Here is a 22,209-nt window from a genome sequence, read left to right as displayed (position 1 = left end):
ATACACATGTAAACATTACTAACAAAACCGTTGGGGTTACACGGAACAGCCGTCAAAAGGACCTAGATCGCCTCTCTATAGGAGAAACGATCTGTAGAAATACTGGGCTGTTAGTAGAATAGAAATAAAGTCCTTGTTTTCGTGAATGTTGCAGGATACCCTCCTCGGTCTCAAAATGTTGTTTGAAATATAAAATCCTCGGCTAACGCCCCGGCTTTTATATTTCAAAACAATATTTCTCGACCGCGGAGGTTATTCTGCAACACTGACGAAAACTCGTACTTTATTTCTTAAATATTTAAATACTAATGTCTAGCAATGGAGAAATATCGTATTGTCGACCTAAATACCAAACAAATCATGGGTGCCAAGTGATGTAAGAAAAATCACTCTGATACAACGAATAGTTGTCAAAACAGGAAAGGAAAGTACTTTATCCTGGAAATATCTGCAAGATATATGATGATATATTCAATGATTTCGGATGCATGCCAGGGGAACACACGTGCACTATTACAGCTAATCACAATTGCAATATCTAACTGACCATACACTCACCAAGTAAAGTGGCTCAAGCTCCCAAAGGAAAGGATAAACACGAATTGGATCATGTGATGCATGATGGTATAATTATCATGATTCAACTTCATAAGTGAATTCAATGGTGACATAACAAAAGCCTGGGTAATGCATCTATTTAAGGGACTTAAACAAAGCAAATCTAAGAGAACATTTTTCAGTGCAAAATACACAGAATATGAATAGCTTAAAGTCACTTCAGGATTCTAAAACATTTGTTTTGATACTTTTAGAAGCAAATTGTGTACATTCAACACACTCTTCGAGAGGCTTTACTCCGCTGCCCATTTATTTGGCCTTTGTTAGCATTAGAAGTTAAACAACGACAAATCTCAGAAAAAGTGAGAAATTAATTATTTTGGGCAAAATAAACAGAGTCATCATGAGAAAATCGACTTTGTGATGAAAAAAATCAAACAACAACCTGTATCTGAACCCCGGAAAATGCAAACTGAAGTAAAGCAGTGTTACTTACTAAGACACGAATGAACTGCTGAGGAAATCAAACCGACAAGGAGAAAACAAGAACGGAAAGGGAGATTAGTTCACCAACTGACCAGAACTCCAGGCCTTTTTAATTGTTATTCAATATATATAAGGTTTTCTATGTGCCTGGTGTAAGCGTTCCTTTTGTACAGATTCTGGTGAAACATCTCTTCACAATGGGCAAAAAAAAATTAATTTACTTAAGTACCCGTCCTTAAGTACTTTTATGTAAGTAAACCTCTTAATCTAACATTTGTTGCATGTTGCTAGGAAGTGGGAGTTTTCTTAATCCAAGAAGACCAACTAATATATGTACTTCAAATTCTCTCACTAAAAGGCCACAAAATTATACACTTTGACACACAGAAAAAGACTCCTTGATCCTATATGATTTGGTTTCCAATCAGTTTATTTTTTTTAAGAAATGTGGCTCTGGAAACATATTATAATCCTTTTTTAATCTATCAATCTGATTTTAATATTCAAAAACAATTAAACATCAGTTGTCGACAAGAACTTAAAAACTACCGTTTTCGCTCAAAGAATGTGAGTTAAATTTTATCTTAAAATCAGAGAAAGTTATGTTTTTAGCAAAAAAAAATTAGCAGAGCTATCTTCCCAAATACCAATTAAGATTTGGTACTTAAAATCTCAGTACATCAGTTAGAAGTTATTCATCAAAAGCCTTATTAATTCAAAATTTAAGCGTCTTAGGGTCAACCTAATTAAGATCGGAAACTTAGAAACATTAATCAAAATGGATGACCAAAGCAACGGGGAAGTTTGCACAGAACAATATTAATACAGAAGATGGCAGTATCTCCTTTGTGATCATTACAACTCTAAATGGTTAGAGATAGCTTGACTAAAATGTATGTTGAGCGCAAATATTATAACTAATTTGAAGAGCCAATTATCCAAGATAAGTTGATTTTAAACAACTGGTCTTGATTTTCAAGTAAAAAATGACCAATATCTCAAATACTTAGGAATTTGCTGTAACACCAACAGCCCTCGCGTTGCACAAACTCTTAGAAATCTTCTTAATTTAAGAAGAAAAATCCTGACAAAGAAATTAGCCTACAAAAGTACCTATTCACAATATATAGGATGATCACAAAGATAATTTTTATTAGTCCTGTATTCCATCAAAGGATGATCCATTTAAAAAAACAGTAATTTTGAATTTACTTTTTTAATTTAAAATTGATTTTTTTCATAGAATATCATTTTGTTAATCAGCATTTTTATTCGTTTCAAACACATATCATCTGAATATTAATAAGTGTTTATTAATTATACCATGTACATCATTATAGGACAATTTTGATGAAAAAATAGCATTATGAACTTTTTTGTGTACGACGGACAACAAGTGATTTGACAAATATATTTATATATCACATATGTTATGTTACATGTTTACATATATTATATATTTCAATTGGCTCATGACGTTTTTTAATCCCTGTCGCAATGTAAACGTATTTATATTTTTTGTTCATTGTTTTTGTTATTTACTGGTCTATATTTACCCAATGAAACATCTCTACTTCAGAATTTTTTTATCTGACATTAACCTTGTGATCACTAACATAACAGTCAGTTTTACGTTATCATCGGGTGTTAAGGCAACACATTTTAACATACATAAATACTTACCAGAATCAGTCCCAGCAATAACATAGATGTACATTTCTTCATTATTTGTGGTATCATCTGTTATTAACTGAACGGAAACGCTGTTTCCTGTAGAGACAACGGGTCGTATACCTTTTCTCACTCCAACTTCTATTTCTGAAGTTGGCAAAGCGTCACCTAAAAAAATAAATATATATATATGAGTGTGTGGGTGGGTGCGTAGATATGGGTGTGTAAGGATATAACAGCCAACACTAATGCTAGTAGACTAATTGTTTTTAAACAATTAGAGGTTTTTTCCACCTCATTAGTTTTATGTTTTGCTTCAATATCATTAATAAAACATTTTCTCTGCGTTACTTTTTAAAATAAAATGTTAAAAACTTAAACATGATTATTTTTGTTTGACATTGACCTTTGACCTTTATGTTATTATGACTGGTAAAGGTAAACATTTCAATTCAAAGTGGTTGATATGATTTTGAAATGTCTTAAGAAGTCATACTTTGTCTTTGAATAAATTTCTATATACCACCGGAAACAAAAAAAAGAAACGAAAACTTATGAATACACAGTCTTTCAAATGACTTCGACCTTTGACCTTTATTTCATTTTGGTCGGCAAAGGCAACCGCCTCCATCCCGATGTCTTTCTGACAAGTAGTTAAGAGTTAGAAATGATTTTATGTAATTATAAATACTTGCAGGGGCACTCACTGATAGAAGGTGGTCTTGGACCTTTTAGGTATGAACAGATTGAAGGTGCGTCTAAGTGAACTGCAGACGTCAGTAAAAATTTCAAGTCTTTATCTCTAGTGGTTTTAAAGGAGTAACAATAACAATCACTTTATACACAATGTACAATAACTTTGTAGGTTCTGGGTGTTATTAGGTAAAGGGTTATTTGGTGCCATAACTTTAAATGGTAAATGGTCAGCCACATTAAGGAAAACATGTTTTAATATATCTTGAAATATAAAAGCAGTCCATGGAAAAAAAGAAAAGAAAAAAATGATTATAATAGAAAACATAACGAAATCAAAAGGTCTTTCACCTGCAATGTAAAAAGACATAATAAAAAACATAAAGAAAAGAAAAGGTCTTTCACCTAAAAGGTGGACGGTCCTAGACAACTGGATGCTGTTATTAGACAGTAATACACGCACACAGTGTTTGCCCCTAAGTAAAACTGTTTTGTTAAAGTAGCAGTTTCAGTAAAAACGAAGGCTAAATGTAATTTCCAGTAATTCTTAAAAATCATAATTTTCATAGAAGATGAGATCCCATCCCATTATAAACACAAGAAGCCTTTTATATACGATTTGGGGTTGAATTGTTTACATGTAAATTTTTTGTAAGTAAATCAATAATGTAAACATTTCATGTCAAAGTATGGCTTATATAATTATTACAAACCAAAAAAAAAATCATGCCCCCTCCCCTCGGCGGTAGCAAACTTAAGAGTTGCTTTTGTGTGCCAACATCATTGTGTGCATTGATTAAGGGAGGGGTGGGAGTGAGGGGTCCAGTCCCCTTTTGAAAAGTCCTTTATATTACCGTAATAGTGAAATTACCAAAAATACACATCATGCAAACACGATTACACGTATTACTCTGAATCCCCCTCGCCCACACTCCCCATGGATAACTAATAATATATCAAAATATTAATAAATAAAGTGATAAAATAAAATTGAAATTTCTGAAACCTTATTGTGCATCTATAGGACACCCAAAACATATTTCAAGACATGACTTGTCTATTGTTGAAAATTTAAGAGGAGTTCGAGGAGGAAAAGTTTTTTTGTGAAAAAACGTATTTTTTTTTACAATTTATTTAACCCCCAGGACTACCAGAGGAAGGTCTTTCACTTGAAAGGTGGAAAGACCTAAAAGTTGTTTTCAGGTAGCTACAGTTTTGATTTCATCATTCTGCCAATTGAATATCAAGATATATGTTAATATTAGTTGTGGTAAAGTTATGTGCATTTTGATCATACAAATCCTAAAAGTTAGTTATTGATAAATATTTAGGCCCTTGTCATAGTTTGTTTTATTTATGTAGTGAATTTAAAACATACATGACCTATGTACCGTAGACAAAAAAAAATTCAAACCATTTGTATCTTCAAATTTGATTTCATCTCCTGTATCCTTGACTGTATCCGTAACTCCCACAATAAATCTGAGACCTGCTTCTGTAATGAATTTCCATTTGCAGTTCGTTGTTCTGTAGATGAAATAAAATGGAGATAATTTTACAGTTAAAGATTCCGTCATTTAAACAGAAATGGCATTATTTAGACATATAAAGAATCGGGACTTTGGTTTAATTACATTTTACAAATGTGAATTTGCTTTGATATCAAAGTAATACGAACAAAACATCTTCATTTTTCGAACATTGAGGTAATTTTCTCTTTGGTGTTATTGAAATAAAAAGGATTGAGAATTGTATCATTGCAATAAACATGGATTCAAAATAAAAACAAATGTATTAAGTCGCATATATATTTTTTCTGATCTGTTTGCACTAAAAATGACTAACATTTCAAGAGTAACGATTTGATATTACAATTAAATATTTCTGGATTTATTTTATCATAAATTTATTACTGTTTGTCTTTATTTGGCATTTGTAAGCAGAGGATGTTTACTCCTGAACACCTGATCCTACCTCTACCTTTTTGTTTAGGTCCGTATTGCTCTGCTTTGAATTTGTATTCCATTTTATGGATTTTTGAGATGGTTGACGGTTTGTTATTGTCATGTTTTTATTGCACTGAATTAACAAAACAGAGTTATTTCTGTATCTTAAAAAAAACAGGCCCCGTAGATGAATTCTATCAAACTGTTTCATATGTACAGAGGGCATAAAGAATTTGTTCCAATCATTTTATTCGATAAAACATTGCATGCATAAAAAGATTAAATCTTAATTGTTCTCAAATAAATGTTCAACAACTGATTAATTTTTATAATATTTCTCTAAGAAACTCGTCGCACAAACATAACTAATGCATTTTTTCCGGCAAACTAATTTCCGTTTAGTATATTGCGGAAATTTTAAAATTTTGTTCCCAAAATAGAAAAAACCCATTGATTTAGTACGTATTTTAAAGAAAATGATTAAATGCACAATGAATTAAAACATGACGAGTGGATTGCCTTAAAGATCATTTGCCAGAATGATCTGTGATACTACAAATAACCTTATGTCGGCTAAGCTTAATGATATTGAAAGTAAACTGAACCTGGTTTATCTAGAATGTTTGTAAAGCTAATTTTTTATGGAAATATTTAATAAATATGTATTTGTCGATTGTATAGATTGCCGGGAAATAAAAATCTTTGTCACTTGATACATTTTAACCTTACTTTCAAAGAAGATTAAAGTGTAATAAATTTTAAATACCACTACTGTTTACATGTTTAACATACTGTAGAAGCAGATATTTTTCGTTTGGTCAAAGCCTCGTTGTTTTTTAACAAAATAAATTCCGTAGTATTTAATTTCGTCATATCGTAATGTTTTGGTATTCATTAAGTACTACTCCGCCTTAGAATCATGCAGAAGGCGATTTATTCAAAATAGGATATTCAGCTAATTTCACTTTAAACATGTTTAGATATTAGCAGTAAACATCAAAAAACCTTCAATTTGTGTTCTGGACACTTTGTTGCTAGGATACACATGTTCCATAGAAAAATCTATTTCCCGTGTTTAAATGTCAATCACTGTTTTATAATTTAGAAATGTTATGTAGGATTGATTAAGCCGGAAAATTTTAACCACAAAGAAATTTAGAATATTTTTGTACATGGAAGGTCTAATCAATTTTATGAAAAAACAAAATCATTTTTATCATAATATTAAAAGTGTGGTTGCTATGGATAAATCACCCATAGTAACCACTATTTTAAAATATCTCAAAAATAATAGTTTTCTTTAGAGAAAAACAGTACCCATCGTTGATCATTTTTATAAATTACTGCAAAAAATGAAGGAAAGACAATTTTGACAATAACATATAAAAATTTCACCAGGTGCAGTAGGGTTAATTTTTAAGTGCAGAGAGGTCAAAAAGGTCATCATATGAATAAAAAAAACTTCATATTGCAACGTAATATACATTGATGTAAATATAAGAGTTGCACTATATCAGCATTAATTTTGGTTACTAAGGGCACTTTTGCCATGACAGTGACTTATGAGTATAAAATTACAAGTTAATTTTTATTATACCACAGAGACCGGGTACCATATAATATGTAGAAAGTGAGGCACATATGTGCTATCAAAGTCAATTACTATTTTGTAATTATGTCAATGACATATTCTACAAAATTTGAATTATCTAAATAACATTTTAGCATGAAAAACTTTCAGTATGAGGGAGCACAATTATACCAAGAATTATTAGCTTTTCTGACGATTTTGACATCAATTTTCCATGCCAGTTTCTGTTATTTGATGCATGTTTTCGTATAAACCAATATAATTCATATTCATATATTCTCAAAGTACGCATTTTCGTTTTTCTAAAAATGATAATGAAAATATGCTCGCTATTAGAGTAACCATGGCAACGACCTAGCTAAATCAAGAAAATTACATCATTTTCTTTTTTTTACTTTAGGAAAGAAATACTTTGGTTAACAATTCGTTATGGATTCAATTTGGTAGGTTAATACTGTCGACGAAAATAACGAAATTAAATCCTTAATATATCTGCATCTACAGTATTTAACAAATTATGAATGATTTAAATAGTTCCATGTTAAGATCACAATTGTTTCAAGATAAATTGACCTGGTATGATATATCGCATTGGAGGTTATTCTTGTCGTTACGTTTTCCTCACATAGTATTCCATTAATCTTCAATCTTGATATGCATACGAAGAAAATTTTAGCGTAAGTGATTGGAGTTCAAAATGATGTTAATAAATGACGATTATTTCTGACTGGGTTGTGGGAATGACAAAGACCATATGCCTTAACAAAATAAAAGACCATAGTTCATAACGTGATTTTTACAACAGTAATAGGTACAACCCCCCCCCCCCCCAAATGACTCATGATCATGGGGCGTTAAGATCATGCTTCTATGTCATATACTTTAGCCCCCATCTCCACCCCCCTTCCCCCCCAAAAAAATTAAAGTTTAAAAAGAAAAAAACTATGAACATGATTTAAATGCATTTTATTTATCTCGCACGACAGTAAAATGACCAAAAAAATTTATTTACACTATGCCGTAATTTTCTCTACCAAAATTCTGAACCCCTGATCCATGGATCTAGACTCTAAACGACACTATTACAACGCTTACAATTAAACTTCCGTCCTGTAGAAGTAGAGAAAGAAGAATTTATCGGAATTTATCAGACATAATTCACTTTCAATATATTTTCAATATATAACAATATTGAATAATTATGCATTACGTGAACTTCTGACACAAGGGCTTTACTGAAAAAATTATCAGGCATTTAGTTTTTTCCCAAATATTCTAAAGTAAAAAGTCTTTTTTGAAAAGATGTTAAAAATGGTGGGTTTGGGTTTTTTTTTTTGCATATTAGCAAAAATAGTTGCCCTTGTGGGTGGTAAGTTCATTTCTACAATTTAGATATCTTTTATTCTAAATATGCTTTAAGACAAAATTTTAAAAACTTGAAGAATTAAAGATGATAAATTGTTAACGGACAACGCACGACGGCGGACGAAGACCAATTGACCTACATATATAGATTTAATTATATATAATATATTATTGGTATTACCATCTCTTTAATTTCTAGGTCTAAGAGGTAAAGGAATACTCTCGAGAATTGGTATAGCGATACACCAAATGCAGCTTTAGTAGACAGCATTATTTATATGTAATTGGAATAGGATTCTAGTTAATTTTTGGTTATTTGACCAATAACCGTTTAGCCTTTTTTTTTAGCGGAACACAAATTCGGCGGATTTGGGTCTACAAGGTTTACCATTAATCTTGGCGAATATAATATTGATTAATCATTTACCCTTCAATTAAGCAAAGATCCTATGATAACATCACCAGGAGGTTAAATGTAATGTCTGACCCTGGTTTCAAACACTTCAATATTTTAACAGACATACATGTACATGTCACTAAATGGTGCTGAATGTACGCAGGAAATATTATACCCCATAAACAATCCATTTTTATAACATTGTTAATAAAGAAATCGTTAACCAGGAAAAAATCAACTGCACCTTTGTCGATAATGGATCACCTGCCTCCTAAGACAAAAAAAACTAACACCCCTGTCGATGGTGCTAATTGCAAATCAAAACAATGAAAAGTAATATGGTGTTAAAACTACTGGTTTATAGTACTGTACGTTTAACTTTAAATTTTATTTTTTTACACTAGATTTGTATTTATTTTGAGTATATGTATAATCGAATAAACTGTGTGTATTTTACAATTGCCCATTTTTATCATGCTCACTGACATTAAAAAAATATAAACAAATAATCTCAAAACCTACATGTTTGACAATTGAATCTTCATTGAGAGTATTTAAATTTAATTAACATAATTTAGGTAAATTACAAAAACTTCCAAAGTTACATGATTGTTATAAAATGACTTTGGAACCTTAACGTTTTAAAGAAAATCAACTATTAAAATAGTGGGGATTCTAGTACTGAAGAAATTCTCTAGTAAACTCATCTATTGAAGAATAAAACTACATACCATTAGCTGTTACGTTAAGATGTAACTATACTGAGAATTGTTTTGCAAATTATATTCATCCCAATATATCATTTAATTTTCTTGATGATCTAATTTTTTGTAATAGTAAATTTCTTTAATCTCGAAATCTAAATTACGCAAATAATAAAAAGAACAGGCCAATTGGCCACATCGCTTACCCGAGTAACACTTCTTTGTAACATTCTGTTTCGTAGCATATGTTATTTTTATTTCTACTATGAACTCAATTATGGGGCCAGTATTTGTCCGTGGTTTGTGGTTGGCTTTAAAGGGATTTGGAAACGATTTTAGAACAAAATTTCAATTTTATTTATAAAATGGTTTTCATGCATATTTTAAATGTTTGACCAAAATATGAATGTTAAAATTTAAGTTATAAGGGTGATATAGAGGTAAGAACTCATTGTTATGTAAACAAAGTTCGACTCTTCTATTTGTTTACAAATAATGTAAAGTATGGAATTACCATTTCTTTTATATAATTACTCGTGGGATAAAGGCAAACCTATTCAATGTGTTTATGAAATATATTAACAATGGAGGAAGCAATATTTTATTGAAACTTATAACAATAAAACACATATTTAAAAAAAAAAAGAATGCTCGAGCTTTGCTAACAAAACAATTCTAAAATCTGTTTCTTGACTATAACTCAATATCTGACCTTCAAATTTGGACAAAGCGTTAAAAATATCCATATTATCCATTCTAAATATTTAAAATGGAATTTTTTTTTTTAGCTCGAATCGTGTCCAAGTCCCTTTAACAATTTAGAATCCAAAATACCTTAGGATGCATGCATGCATAGTAATTTCACAAACTGTAGCATTGTAGTTCTTGAAAAGAAATGTTTAAACATTTTCTGTGTATATATTTCTATGTTTAACATGGAACCCCTCTTGGAGCCCCAATGTTAGTCCGGTGGTCACAGCTTTATTAATTTTGAATCTACATTATTAAAACATAGTATTCTCACAAATTGAATCACTGTAGTTCTCCAGAAGAAGATTTTTAAACAATTTCCTTTGTTATTTCTACTATTCTACTATAATCTACACTATTTAAGGATGCTTACGTAGTAATCCTGAAAAACTGAAGCATTATTACAGTAGTTCTCGATAAGAAGACTTTTCCATATATTTATTTAAGTTAAATTTGAACCCGTCTTGGTTCCCTAGTATTATTCTAGGGGTCACTAACTTAAAAAAAAATTGAATCTACATTATCTAAGGTTGCATGCATAGTAATCTCACAGATTGTAGCATTGCAGTTCTCGAGAAGTAGACTTTTAAACACTTTTCATATTTACTTATATGTCCAACCTTACCCCTCCTGGGGCCCCAGTATTAGTCAGAGGGTCACGGTTGTACCATTTAGAAAATACAATAGCCACTTATGTTTGCATAGTAATCCCAACAACTGTTGCACTGTAGTTCTTGAGAAGAACATTTTCAAACATGTTCTCTGTATAGAATCCACACAAGCTTTTCTATATTGTATTGGCATTTCTGGCGTGGTTGTTGAGAAACATTTTTTAAAGATTTTTCCTACGTATTTTTTCGTTAAACTTTGAACCTCGCCTGGGGTCTTAGTTTCGGTAAGGGGGTCACGATGTTAACAGTTTTTAATATTCACTATGTATACAAGGTTTTGTGTAAACATTGACTTTTCTGGTGCAGTGGTTCTTGAGTAGAATATTTATAAAGGCACACACCTTATACTCACTGTTTCGCAATTAATTTCCCTTTTTAAAAGGCTTAAGCTCTTTATTTTACCAATTAAGAATCCCCTTTCCATAAGAACGCTTTGTATCAAGTTAATTTAAATTTGCTACAATATTTTAGGGAAGAATTAAAAAATTTGAAAAGTATACAGACATACAGATAGACAGACGGACGACGGACAACAGGCGATCAAAAAAGCTTTATTGAACCTTCGGTTCAGGTGTGCTAAAATAACAGTTTCCCCACCTTTATAAATTTGTGACACGAGAAAAAACTACAACAGACAATAAGTAATTGAGACAGATGTTTTTTGAGACACAAAACCTCTTATTCATAGGGGTGTGAGTTAATCATTTCAGGGAAAACAATCATGCTTATCTTGACTTTAAGAACAGTTTTTTTCAGGGTTTTTTTTTATACATCTAATGAGACCAAACAAAGTCTTAAAAATTCATGTTTGTCAATTATATGATTGAAATGAAAAGTAACTGAATACTTACGGAGGAAATCCGAATGTTCCACTTACTGGAAATCTAAATCCCCTTGGGTCGAAGCCATCAATTGCTATTTCGATTTCCGAACCGTCCCCAGAACATGTGAGGTCACCTTAAATAGTTAAGTATATTGCAATGCATGCTATAACATTTAATACCTCGACGGCTCAATATTGCAACAAAGTTTTAGAAAAAAATATTCTTTTTCAGTCCATATGCCGAATAGCGTCAAGTACATAAACACGATTTTACAGTGTTGTTAGTAATGAATTGCGGCACAGTTATTAAAGAATTTATACTTTTTTTCAAAGTAATTATCAGACACATTTATCATTGTTATGTGGCATGATGTGATAATATTGTAAAACACCCCTTTCTGTGATTGTTATCGCATTCAGTTAGCTTTTAAATCTGTGTTATGCATAAAATAGCGGACAAAATATCTGCCATATTTTAAGCAATATCGAAACAATGGTGAAAATAACAAATTAAGGTTATTTAAAAAAAATTGATATGCAATATTATTTACAATAGGATTATTCACGTAATACTTTAAAATTAAAACTTACAGCACCAGTTATTAAAAATTGATTCTATGATATCAACTATGACATTAATTATAAATATACACAAAGTTATGTGAAATAGGTTTAGGGAAATTTACATTGAGATTTACTGAGAGACAAATATGTCTCTCAGTCGTGAATTCCTTATACCCCTCTTACATTTTATGCAAGAAACTTATCATCTCTAAAAATAGGAATTGAGATGTTGATATGTAATTAGGTTAAGGAAATTTTATCATTTTTAAAATTCAAAAGTTTTAATCAAAATTAGCTTGGACACGTGGGGTCTCTCCTGGTACTCCGGCTTCTTCCCACACCAATGACCCCCTCGCGCTAACATCCGTGCCAACGAGAGATATTAATATAAGTTGTGGAACTTGCTTATCATTCGATGTAAAATAAATAAAGTTCAGTTTTTTTTAAAGAACCTGATTCTCAGGACTCCCGTATATTTGACACAGAATCCAGATCATCTATTGGAATATGATTGGGTTGTCCTGTAAATTAGCAAAGAGGTTTGTAAAATTTGTTTTTCATCCCAAGGGTAAATAGGATGCTGATAATCTACGTAGCTTCTTTAATTACTACTTTTTTTACAATGTTAACATTTTTTTTGCATAAGCTAAAATTGTCTTTTTGATGGGTAATTAGATATCAGATTTTTTTTTACCCTGAGGATCAATAGGTAGCAAGATATGATGTTTTATTCACAAAACACAGAAAACTTCTTTTACATTTTTTTTCAATTGAGAAGTCTTATTATGAAGTATGAATAAGATTATATTGTTGATGTGCAATAAAGACCTGAACACTTGATTATAATTCTAGGGGTCTAATAGCAGCTCAAATAAAGTGTCTACCTCCCCAAACCCATGGTTCCCAATTTCATAATAGCCAAATCATCCATTAAAATATGAATAGGTGTCTTTTGAAGATGTAATAAAAAGTCTTAGTTATTACTTTTTAATTTCAAGGATAAGGTAAGATGTTCAAGTTTCAAAAAACACTTCTTACTATTTTCACAATGAAAGATCTTCTTTTGGAATATAGATTAGGCATCCTGTGCATGCGCTACAAGATTTAATATGTTTAATTTTCATCCAGGGGTAAATTAGAATCTATAACAATGTGTTGAAATTCCAAATAGTACCGATTGCGCCCCATTAATAATGTGAGCAGACCTCATTTTGTACTCATATGAAGCAAAATTTACTCAAAACTTGTACGGGAAAAAATAAAACACTCGTTATGGACTTAATATCAATATTAAGGTCTATAGACGACTTGTTATCAATTTACAATTGTTACTTCCATAATTTGGTCGTATCGATATATCCCAGTGAACTTGAAAAAAAATATTTATCACAGAGGTTGCATCATTTTTTTCATATATGGATATTTTTCTGGAAAGGGAAATAGATGGTAACATAACGTCATAATTTTTTGATAAAAGTGATGACTTCTATTTTTCTATAATCAACTTTCAATTCCAAAAATCCAAAGAGGTCTTACCATCTTGCTACGTTGGAAATTGAAAAAAAAAAACCTGTATCATATTTTACGCATTCGGGTGGTGTGAGTGTTCATATCAATGATATTATGTTATGTTAACTCTCGGTGTTATCTATAGGTACCAATTAAAATCATAATACATACAATTATCATTAGTTGAAGTGTGTGGCCTGGTGTCTGCGGACGGTAAGTGAGTCCAAGTTTTGGCAATCGGGTCCCAGTTTAACTGTGAACCCGCGTGTTTGCAAATTAGAAACTTTGAATAAGCAAAGAGTATATATTTGTGTAATACGAACGGACTGAGTCTATCATGTTCTTTATAACTGGTTTGCTAACTGTTAATTTTCAATTGGATTGCGAAGAGTTGTGAAGAGTTAAGAATAATCCCCACTAGTTTCTTCGCTTATAAATAAAAGAAAACTTCGAGGAGGTTATGATTAGATAATCCGAGTTTGTCTCTAAACAGTGCGATGTCACCCTATCCTTTCCCGATAAAACATGTTTTGTATGAAATCAAAGGAAGGACCAAAAAATTTGTGTAAGAAACCCAAAGAGTAAAAAACAAAACAAAAAACTGACAAAAACAATAAGATGGTGTGTAGTAAACGGAGACTTTTTACTATGCATGTATATTGTTAACAATCAGGATTAAAAATCATAAATTTGTAGATTTTAATAATAACTTCAAACATATCCTACATCAATATATATAAACCAGTTATCTATTGACACAAAGGATATGCAAAATTAAAAAAAACTTACACTCATTCTATACGATTTTTTATGACTGGTGTGCGATAATTGAGTAAAGGATTTAATGGGGAAAACTTTGCTTTAGTTGCACTACATGTACAATGCCTACAATTCACGGCTATATCTTCATATACTAATAAAAATCATTATGCATACATCCGTCATTAGTTGAAAGTGTTTGGCCTGACATGTACGAATGATTGGTGAGTCACAACTTCCGTTATTGGGTCCCAGTTTAACTGTGAACCCAGGTGTTTGCAAATGAAGAAACATAAACATCGAACAAGCAAAGAGTATATATTTTTGTAGTACTCAAGGACTGACTCTTTCATTTTCATTATGAAAGGCTTGCTAACTGTTTAATCCTAAAACGTTGCGAATATTTACCACTGGCTGACAAGTAAAGACAAACACTACGTAGAGGTTCGATCAGGAAACCCAATTTTGTCAATGAAGAGTGCAAGACAACCGAATCCAAGTCCAAAAATTCTTGTATGAAATCCAAGGAAGTATTAAAACCATCGAACTTAGTAATATCGAGACATTACAGAAATAAAATGTTAGTCTATAGCAGTGTATAATATCGACACGGACGAGAATCAGTCACAGAACCACAACAGAACACGGTTATGACTTTTCAACAAACATTAAGAAAATTGAACAACATTGAAAATATAGTTTAAGAAATTTGCTGATTAACGGCACTAAAAGTGATGGACGCTAATCATTCAACCTTGGCGCACCTTTCCAAACAAAAGTCCATCGTTGCTGAAAATCCCATTTTTCACATTAAATCGTTTTGAAACATTTCCCGACGAACATAACTTTTGAAAGAAGAAAATATGTGTTTAGATAAAGTAATCAGTTAATTTTTGTTAAATGATTTTTGTGATAGGCCATTGAACCGATTTTTAGATATTTGGACTTGTTTAAATTTGTGTAAGAATCCAAAAAAGTAAAAAACGAAACAAAAAACTGACAAAAACAATAAGATGTTGTGTAGTAAACGAAGACTTTTTACTATGCATGTATATTGTTAACAATCAGGATTTTGTTGTTTTTACCAAAAATAACCCTTATTTTCTATGACATATTGACTATGGTTGTAATAATGAGGTAATAAAGCTACATTTACTGATGTATCTACTCCACATCGTGGTACCTGAGGATGTAAGAGGATTTCAACCCCTTCATGTATCTACATTGTACACTTTGACAATATCAAAATGAAGGTCATAATTTATACATAAAGTCTGAATATTTTGTTTGTTGTAATTTTTGCCTTCATTCCTATAAAATATCGAATATTTGTTTATCTTTTTGGCGGGAGCGGCAGATTTGCGTGACCAAAAATAATTTTTCATAGAGAGGGGTGGTTAAAAGTGAAAATTTGTTTTTGCTGGTGGTACTCTTGTTGTTATGTGTAAATTTACTACATCTTTCATTTTTCTGGAGGGGGTACCCCGTCCCCTTTCTAGATTCATGATTGACAGTATACAAGGAAATAATCAGAATAAATGGAATGTACCGAGCATTTTTTTTTATGTGGACGGGTTCATGCCGAGGAAATGTCATTTAGGGGTATACACTTTAGTAAGGATATTGCTGTCTTATGACAGTATTAAGTTTTTATTTAGTGATTAAAAATATGGTTAGTTAGTTGGGAAAAAAACCTAGTGTACTCACCTATCTGTATACAGGTTACTGTCAATAAGTTTAGGGCAGCTAAAATCCAAACAGGTCTTAGCAACATGTCACGTTGGGGATTGAAAAAACACTCCTGATAACAATTTTAACACATTTTGTTAGTGTAATTATTGATATCAATGTTATCGTGTTATATACAATTTTGTCACTTGCGTATAACTCGCGGCTATATCTACCTATACCTAATGCATATATCCATCATTGGTTGAAGTGTTTGTCCTGGTGTCTGTGGACGGTTGGTGGAACAAATCTTCCGCTATCAGGTCCCAGTTTTATCGTGAAACCGCACGTTTGCAAATGAGGAAACGTAAACATCGAATAAGCAAAGAGTAAACAATTTTGTAGTAGGTACGGACTGAGTCTATCATGTTCTTTATGACTGGTTTGCTAACTGTTAATTCTTAAATGGATTGTGAAGAGTTGCGAATAATCACCACTAATTTTTTTCGTTTTTTAGTAAAAATAACCACTACGTAGTGGATATGATCAGATAATTTTATTTTGTCTCTGGACAGTGCGATGTCACCAAATGCTTTCTTGATAAAACATTTCTTGTATGAAATCAAAGGAAGGATTGAAACCATTGCACTTAGTATTATCGATAAATTACACATATAAAATGTTTGTTTACAGATGTGTACAATTTCGACACGGACCAGAATCAGTCACAGACACAAAGCAGAACATGGCATTAACTTCTCAAAAGACCTTTAAAAAATTTGATAAAATTGAAAATTTAAAATTAAATGTTGCTAAAAAAGGGTACTGGAAGTCACGAACATTAATGATTAATGAACTTGTGTGCACCCTTCCAAACAAAAGATAATCATTGCCAAAAATGTCCTTTCCTATTTTGAATTTAAAACAAATAATTTTTGTAAAAAAAAATTAAATAACATTGTTTTTTGTCCAATGTTTTTAATTTTTTAAAAATATGTTTTAGAAAAAGATAATTGGAAACCGTTGACCGACAAAAATGGCGTCACCCATTGAAAAGTATATATGTTTAGATTAAGTTATCAACATTTATTTGCTAAAATATTGTGAAAAGTTCTATGAACTTTGTTTGAGATATTTGGTTGTGTAAGTAAATATGTCACAAAAACAAATCTCTGACATTCTTAATATTCATCAATTAAATAGGCAAAATTCAAACTTTTTCTTCACACTGGTTGTAGAGAGGACACCAATGAACCTCTTTCATATTTTTTTTCTTCAGATTTTCAAATCTTCAAAACAAGTCTGTAGCTGCGCAGTTTGACAGCTGTTCAGACTGATAAAAAAATGTCCTGTTTTTATATGCATACTTTTCACACAAAATATACACGTAAGGCTTCATAATTTTTGCTTTTAAATTTTCTGGCAAAATTGTTAGCAAGTTTTGGGCAGAAACAAGCCAATTCAAGAAATGATTACATTTTTTCCTCAAATGTACAAGATGGCCACACATCCCCCTTTAGAATGTCACAAGGTTTCTTGGTGCATCGTTAGATTTGGGAACTGGTTAAACTGCAAACGACACCTTTGCACTGCGTGGCTAAGAGCTATAGCCCGTTAGCACTTTAGTCCTAAGCGAACGCAGGTAAGATAATTTCTAACTTGCCGTAAATTAGAAATCACCATAAATCACACCTTTCGTGATATAAAAAACACACTTTCCTCAACAAATCGGGTCTCTCTCTCTCTCTCTCTCTTTTTTTTTGCCCCCCTCCCCCGAATGATCCTTTTTTTCATTGAGTGAAGGTGTTAACTATCTTAAAAATCCATAAAACGAAATCCAAATCCAAAGCAGAGCAACACGGACCTCCAGAAAGATAGAGGTAAGATCAAGTGCCTAGGAGGAGTGAACATCACACCCCATGTGTGCTCTTTGTCGTAATCGTGGGGAGGGGGACCCGGAAAAGTCTTTACACAATTAGGTGATTAATTATGTTCTAACAATTAGAATAAAAAAAACTTTAATCATCATGCGACCCAGTGGAAAATTGTATTTGCTTACAAGGTCGTTGTATCGACCCTAGAAATTGTGAAAAGATGACTTCAAGCGACACTGTTTATACTCCTGTTTTATCAACTTGTTTGTCAGTAGCTTGCCTTGCCTTAGAAACTGTTCATACGAAGAGCATGCCCTTGCGATCGATTGGACTGAGAGACAAAAACACCATATGCAGGTGTTGAAGGTATATTGCAACATAAGTAATGGGAGTTGACAATAGAAAAATGACGTCATTGCGTTTACCATAAAGTTTTGTTGTAAGGTTACCATATGTGTCGATTTCTAGTAAAATATCCAAATTTGAAACATATGACGCAGACTCTATGGTATCTTTAAAATCAAGTTCACTGGGACCGAGTCTTGATCACCATTTTAGACTTGATCACAGCTTTTTATTACAATATTAGTGCTTTCTTGAATACATTTAAATAATGCCAAATTAACATAGACTCAGTTCAAGTCCCTTTGTTTAGGTTATTTATTTCTTGTAAATTTTAAAGTTACGGGAACTTTGATTCCTGCTCATTACTATATAAAGAGTACTTAAATACATATAGACATGGTCAAGTATATTATATTTGATAACATTTGAATGGAAGAGAGCTCGAGCAGGAATCACTTCTGAAGAATGGTAAATAAAGATAATAAATCTCCGACTTGTATAGTTTTGAATTTATTTCACCTGACCATGAATAAATATATGCTTTTCTTGAACTGTTACAACTACTATTACATATTTATTCTAAAAATCGTTGTATAATGAAGTATATACAATACACTAAACAAGTTTCAAAGTCCTGATGGAATAAGAAGGTAGATTGCGTTCATGAGGCAACGTTGTCTTGCAGAGATAAGAACCATAGGTGGTTATTTTCTGGTGTAATCTTCGTCCATTAAAGAATGTGGTCTTTTTCTGTGTTATGTATAAGAAAGATTTTTTTTAAAGAACTATATAATTTATATGGGTTGAATATGACCCCCAAAATTCGACATTTTTTAAAGTGTTTCGGGAACTATAAAATGTTATATTCATTTTAGAAGAATTAATAAAAAATATATTTTTCGCCTATCTATTTGATTTATTTGCACTCAGTTGCAGTATATGACGTCAGAAGTGACACTTTTTCAATAATTCAATCAAAATCAGTCCAAAATTGACTTTTTTCATCTTTTAACGAAATGGAAATATAAAGCGCATGCTTGAACAAGGAAAGCATGCGCTCTATGTTTTCTGAAAGAAAAACTGCTTGAAAACAAGCTTAAAAACAAACCGTTTTATGCTAAAAATGCAAAAATGGCGGGAAAAGGTTGACTTTATGATATCATATTTCTAAATTATTGGCAATTGAATCAAAATGAACATAATGTAAACACATCATATATATATCTGTATAAAGAAAACAAATAATTATAGTAAAATGATGATGTTCATTTTAGGGCGCCAATTTAGGCCAATATCATATATAGTCTTTTACTTACCTTGTATGTACATGTATAGTTCAAACAAGATTCATAGAATGAAAACAAAACGTTAACAGTAAAATGTTTTCGTTAATGGTTTATGTATGATAAAAAGGATTGTCTGAAGCATTATCCGCTGCTATATGCATGAATCTTGATCTGTCTTTCTTCTTTGTGCAAAAATTGTTCATTAATTTTCGTCGTTTGGCCAGATGAGCTCCAAATCACAAATAATCAAAAGGAATTCTTGTTAATTTCCCGAATATTTCAAACGTAATTTTTTACACAGTTTCTAATCTTGGCAAAACTTCGACTCGGCTTGATATGTCATGATGTAAATTTTGTATTTACTACCACCCGGTTAATTCAAAATTTTCAACATGACAGATAACTGGATCGACGCCTGCATTCAACTATCTAGGAGCTGTTTTTATAAATTTGCTTCTTTTGAACTTGTTGTTGAAGACATATTAACAGAAAGTTCTGTTGTGATGGTTTTTTTTTTTAAATTAATGTAAACCGCGCCATTTATTGTGCAATACTATTGTCAAGTCAAGTGGGAGGCTGGGGTATGTGAGCTTGTTCTTTATTTTTCATTGTCTGAGAATTTATGCAGCAAATCTTTGGTATATGTAAGTTTTCTAGAAGACTCATTGTTTAAAATAATCTGGTTAATTTTTTTTTTATATGTATTTGCCTGAAAAGAACTTCATCTTGTTCTAAGAGCTGCAATACTGTTAATCGACAGAGAAAATATATACAGCCAAGTTGTTGATTTGAATCTTTGGGCCTCATTTTAAACCTCATGGCGTAGTCAAGTAAATCACATCAAAAGTTATCATTAGTAAAAGATGAATTAAGAATAATCTGTAAAGTTGAAAACAATTAAATAACTGAAGAAGATTTACAAGCACTTCAATAAGAACAATAAAAATTCTGTGTTTCAAAAGTTTTATATCGAAGCAATCGTCAATCCACTGAATTTGACTAAAGTACCTGATATTACCAGTATTTGTATTTTTACATATTTGGAATTCTTACTTTTTTGCAAATTGTTTTGTAAGTGATTGGACACATTTCTTGAGCACAAAGAATGGAGTCAGAAGATCATTTAACTGTATTACAGTCAAACATACTTATAATAAAGTGCAAGGGAATAGGAATTTGGCTTCTAATAATCACAATTTGTTATATCGTTCAAAACAAGTTTACAAGTAATTAAGTCACAGGGGATGGAAAACACACTTTGCTGTAATAGTCAATTTAATATAAGAGTGTTCGCTACTATCCTGTTTTACTGTAGTTCATCTCAATCCACTGTCATTCTCCTAGTCAGGATCACAGGATATATAGGACATAAGGTGTAAAAAAAATTCAACATAAACAATATTATGTTCCTGGTTTCTTCTTTTTGAAGTACGCAGGAGCTGCCTCAGATGGCCAGTCAGAATTTTTTCACTGCATATTAAAAAATGTAAATGAACCTTCTTGAAGAGATATATGTAAGTATAGACATAGTGAAACGTGCATTTCAAATATTTCTAAAATTGTTTTCAATACTCTTTCATGACTAGTTATATTGCAACCAAGGAAATGTAGAAAAATAAACGGGGCTGCTATTAACTAGTCGTTGGGTAGTAGTAATAATCATGACAGGATATTTTTTAACCTCTTGAAATCTTCTTGTACACTATTATTCATTTTGAAAACATACATTTATTTAAATTGAGCGCTTTTATTTGCTAGACGATTGTCTGAGTGGTCGTACTCACGCACTTAAACGGCCAATACGCGAATTCAGCTTTGAATGACCCCAAGTATAACGTTTGGTATCTTTGGAAATATAAACACGAAGCTTTGAAAACAACTCTCATGATGATACGCCCATCACTATTCGGAAAACAAATATTTTGTGGATGCTGATATTTATCTAGAAATAAAGAATATCTCTAACTTTTATTGTTTTTTAACGATTTAACATTGTACAGATAAGTCACTCCTTGAAACTTTTTAAAACTGCATTCAAACTAATACATGGATGTTTTAAACATATTTCAGTACATTTACTAAAAATTCAAGTACCTCAGTCCATAAGTAAGTAACGTTTACGTAGTTACATGATGTCGTATCTTAAATATATCCCATCAGATCTACCTTACCATTTTAATTGTAGTATTTTGTCCATAAACAAAAACTTCCAATGATGTAGCTTTCTAATCTGAATATCATTCTATACAGACATCTTCATTTCAAGAAGATTAATACAGTCTAAAAATGGCTACGATCACCCAACCACCTTAAATATACTTAAGGTAAGTATACGAAACACATTTTGCTTATATGCAAAAGCTCTAATTAACCACAGTCTTTTAGAATTCACCATTTTAAAAAGTACTTCATCAAAATTGCTACATTGTAGATGAATAAATTTAAAATATGACATAAAGTTGAACAATTTTCCCTTTAAAGTGGATTTTGAGTAAACGTTCGATCAAAACTTCAGCTACATTAAAAATGTGAAATGTATAGAATGAATC

The 22,209-nt window shown here is 31.4% G+C and overlaps 1 protein-coding gene across 1 annotated transcript in view; it reads right to left on the bottom strand.

Moving 5' to 3' along the window:
• Nucleotides 1–16,261, bottom strand: part of LOC128185081 (zinc metalloproteinase nas-39-like) — a 79,569-nt gene extending 63,308 nt beyond the window's left edge. The window contains exons 1-4 of the mRNA XM_052854760.1: nt 16,195–16,261; nt 11,684–11,789; nt 4,823–4,935; nt 2,728–2,883 (exon numbers count right to left, since the gene is read on the bottom strand). Of these exons, the coding sequence (XP_052710720.1) occupies nt 2,728–2,883; nt 4,823–4,935; nt 11,684–11,789; nt 16,195–16,261 (442 nt within the window). The remainder of the gene's footprint in view (nt 1–2,727; nt 2,884–4,822; nt 4,936–11,683; nt 11,790–16,194) is intronic.
• Nucleotides 16,262–22,209: the final 5,948 nt, after the last annotated feature.

The sequence above is a fragment of the Crassostrea angulata genome, chromosome 5, assembly GCF_025612915.1.
Source record: "Crassostrea angulata isolate pt1a10 chromosome 5, ASM2561291v2, whole genome shotgun sequence".
Lineage (NCBI taxonomy): Eukaryota > Metazoa > Mollusca > Bivalvia > Ostreida > Ostreidae > Magallana > Magallana angulata.
Note: the sequence above shows the minus strand (reverse complement) of the source record. Positions and strands in the feature narration are given on the sequence as shown.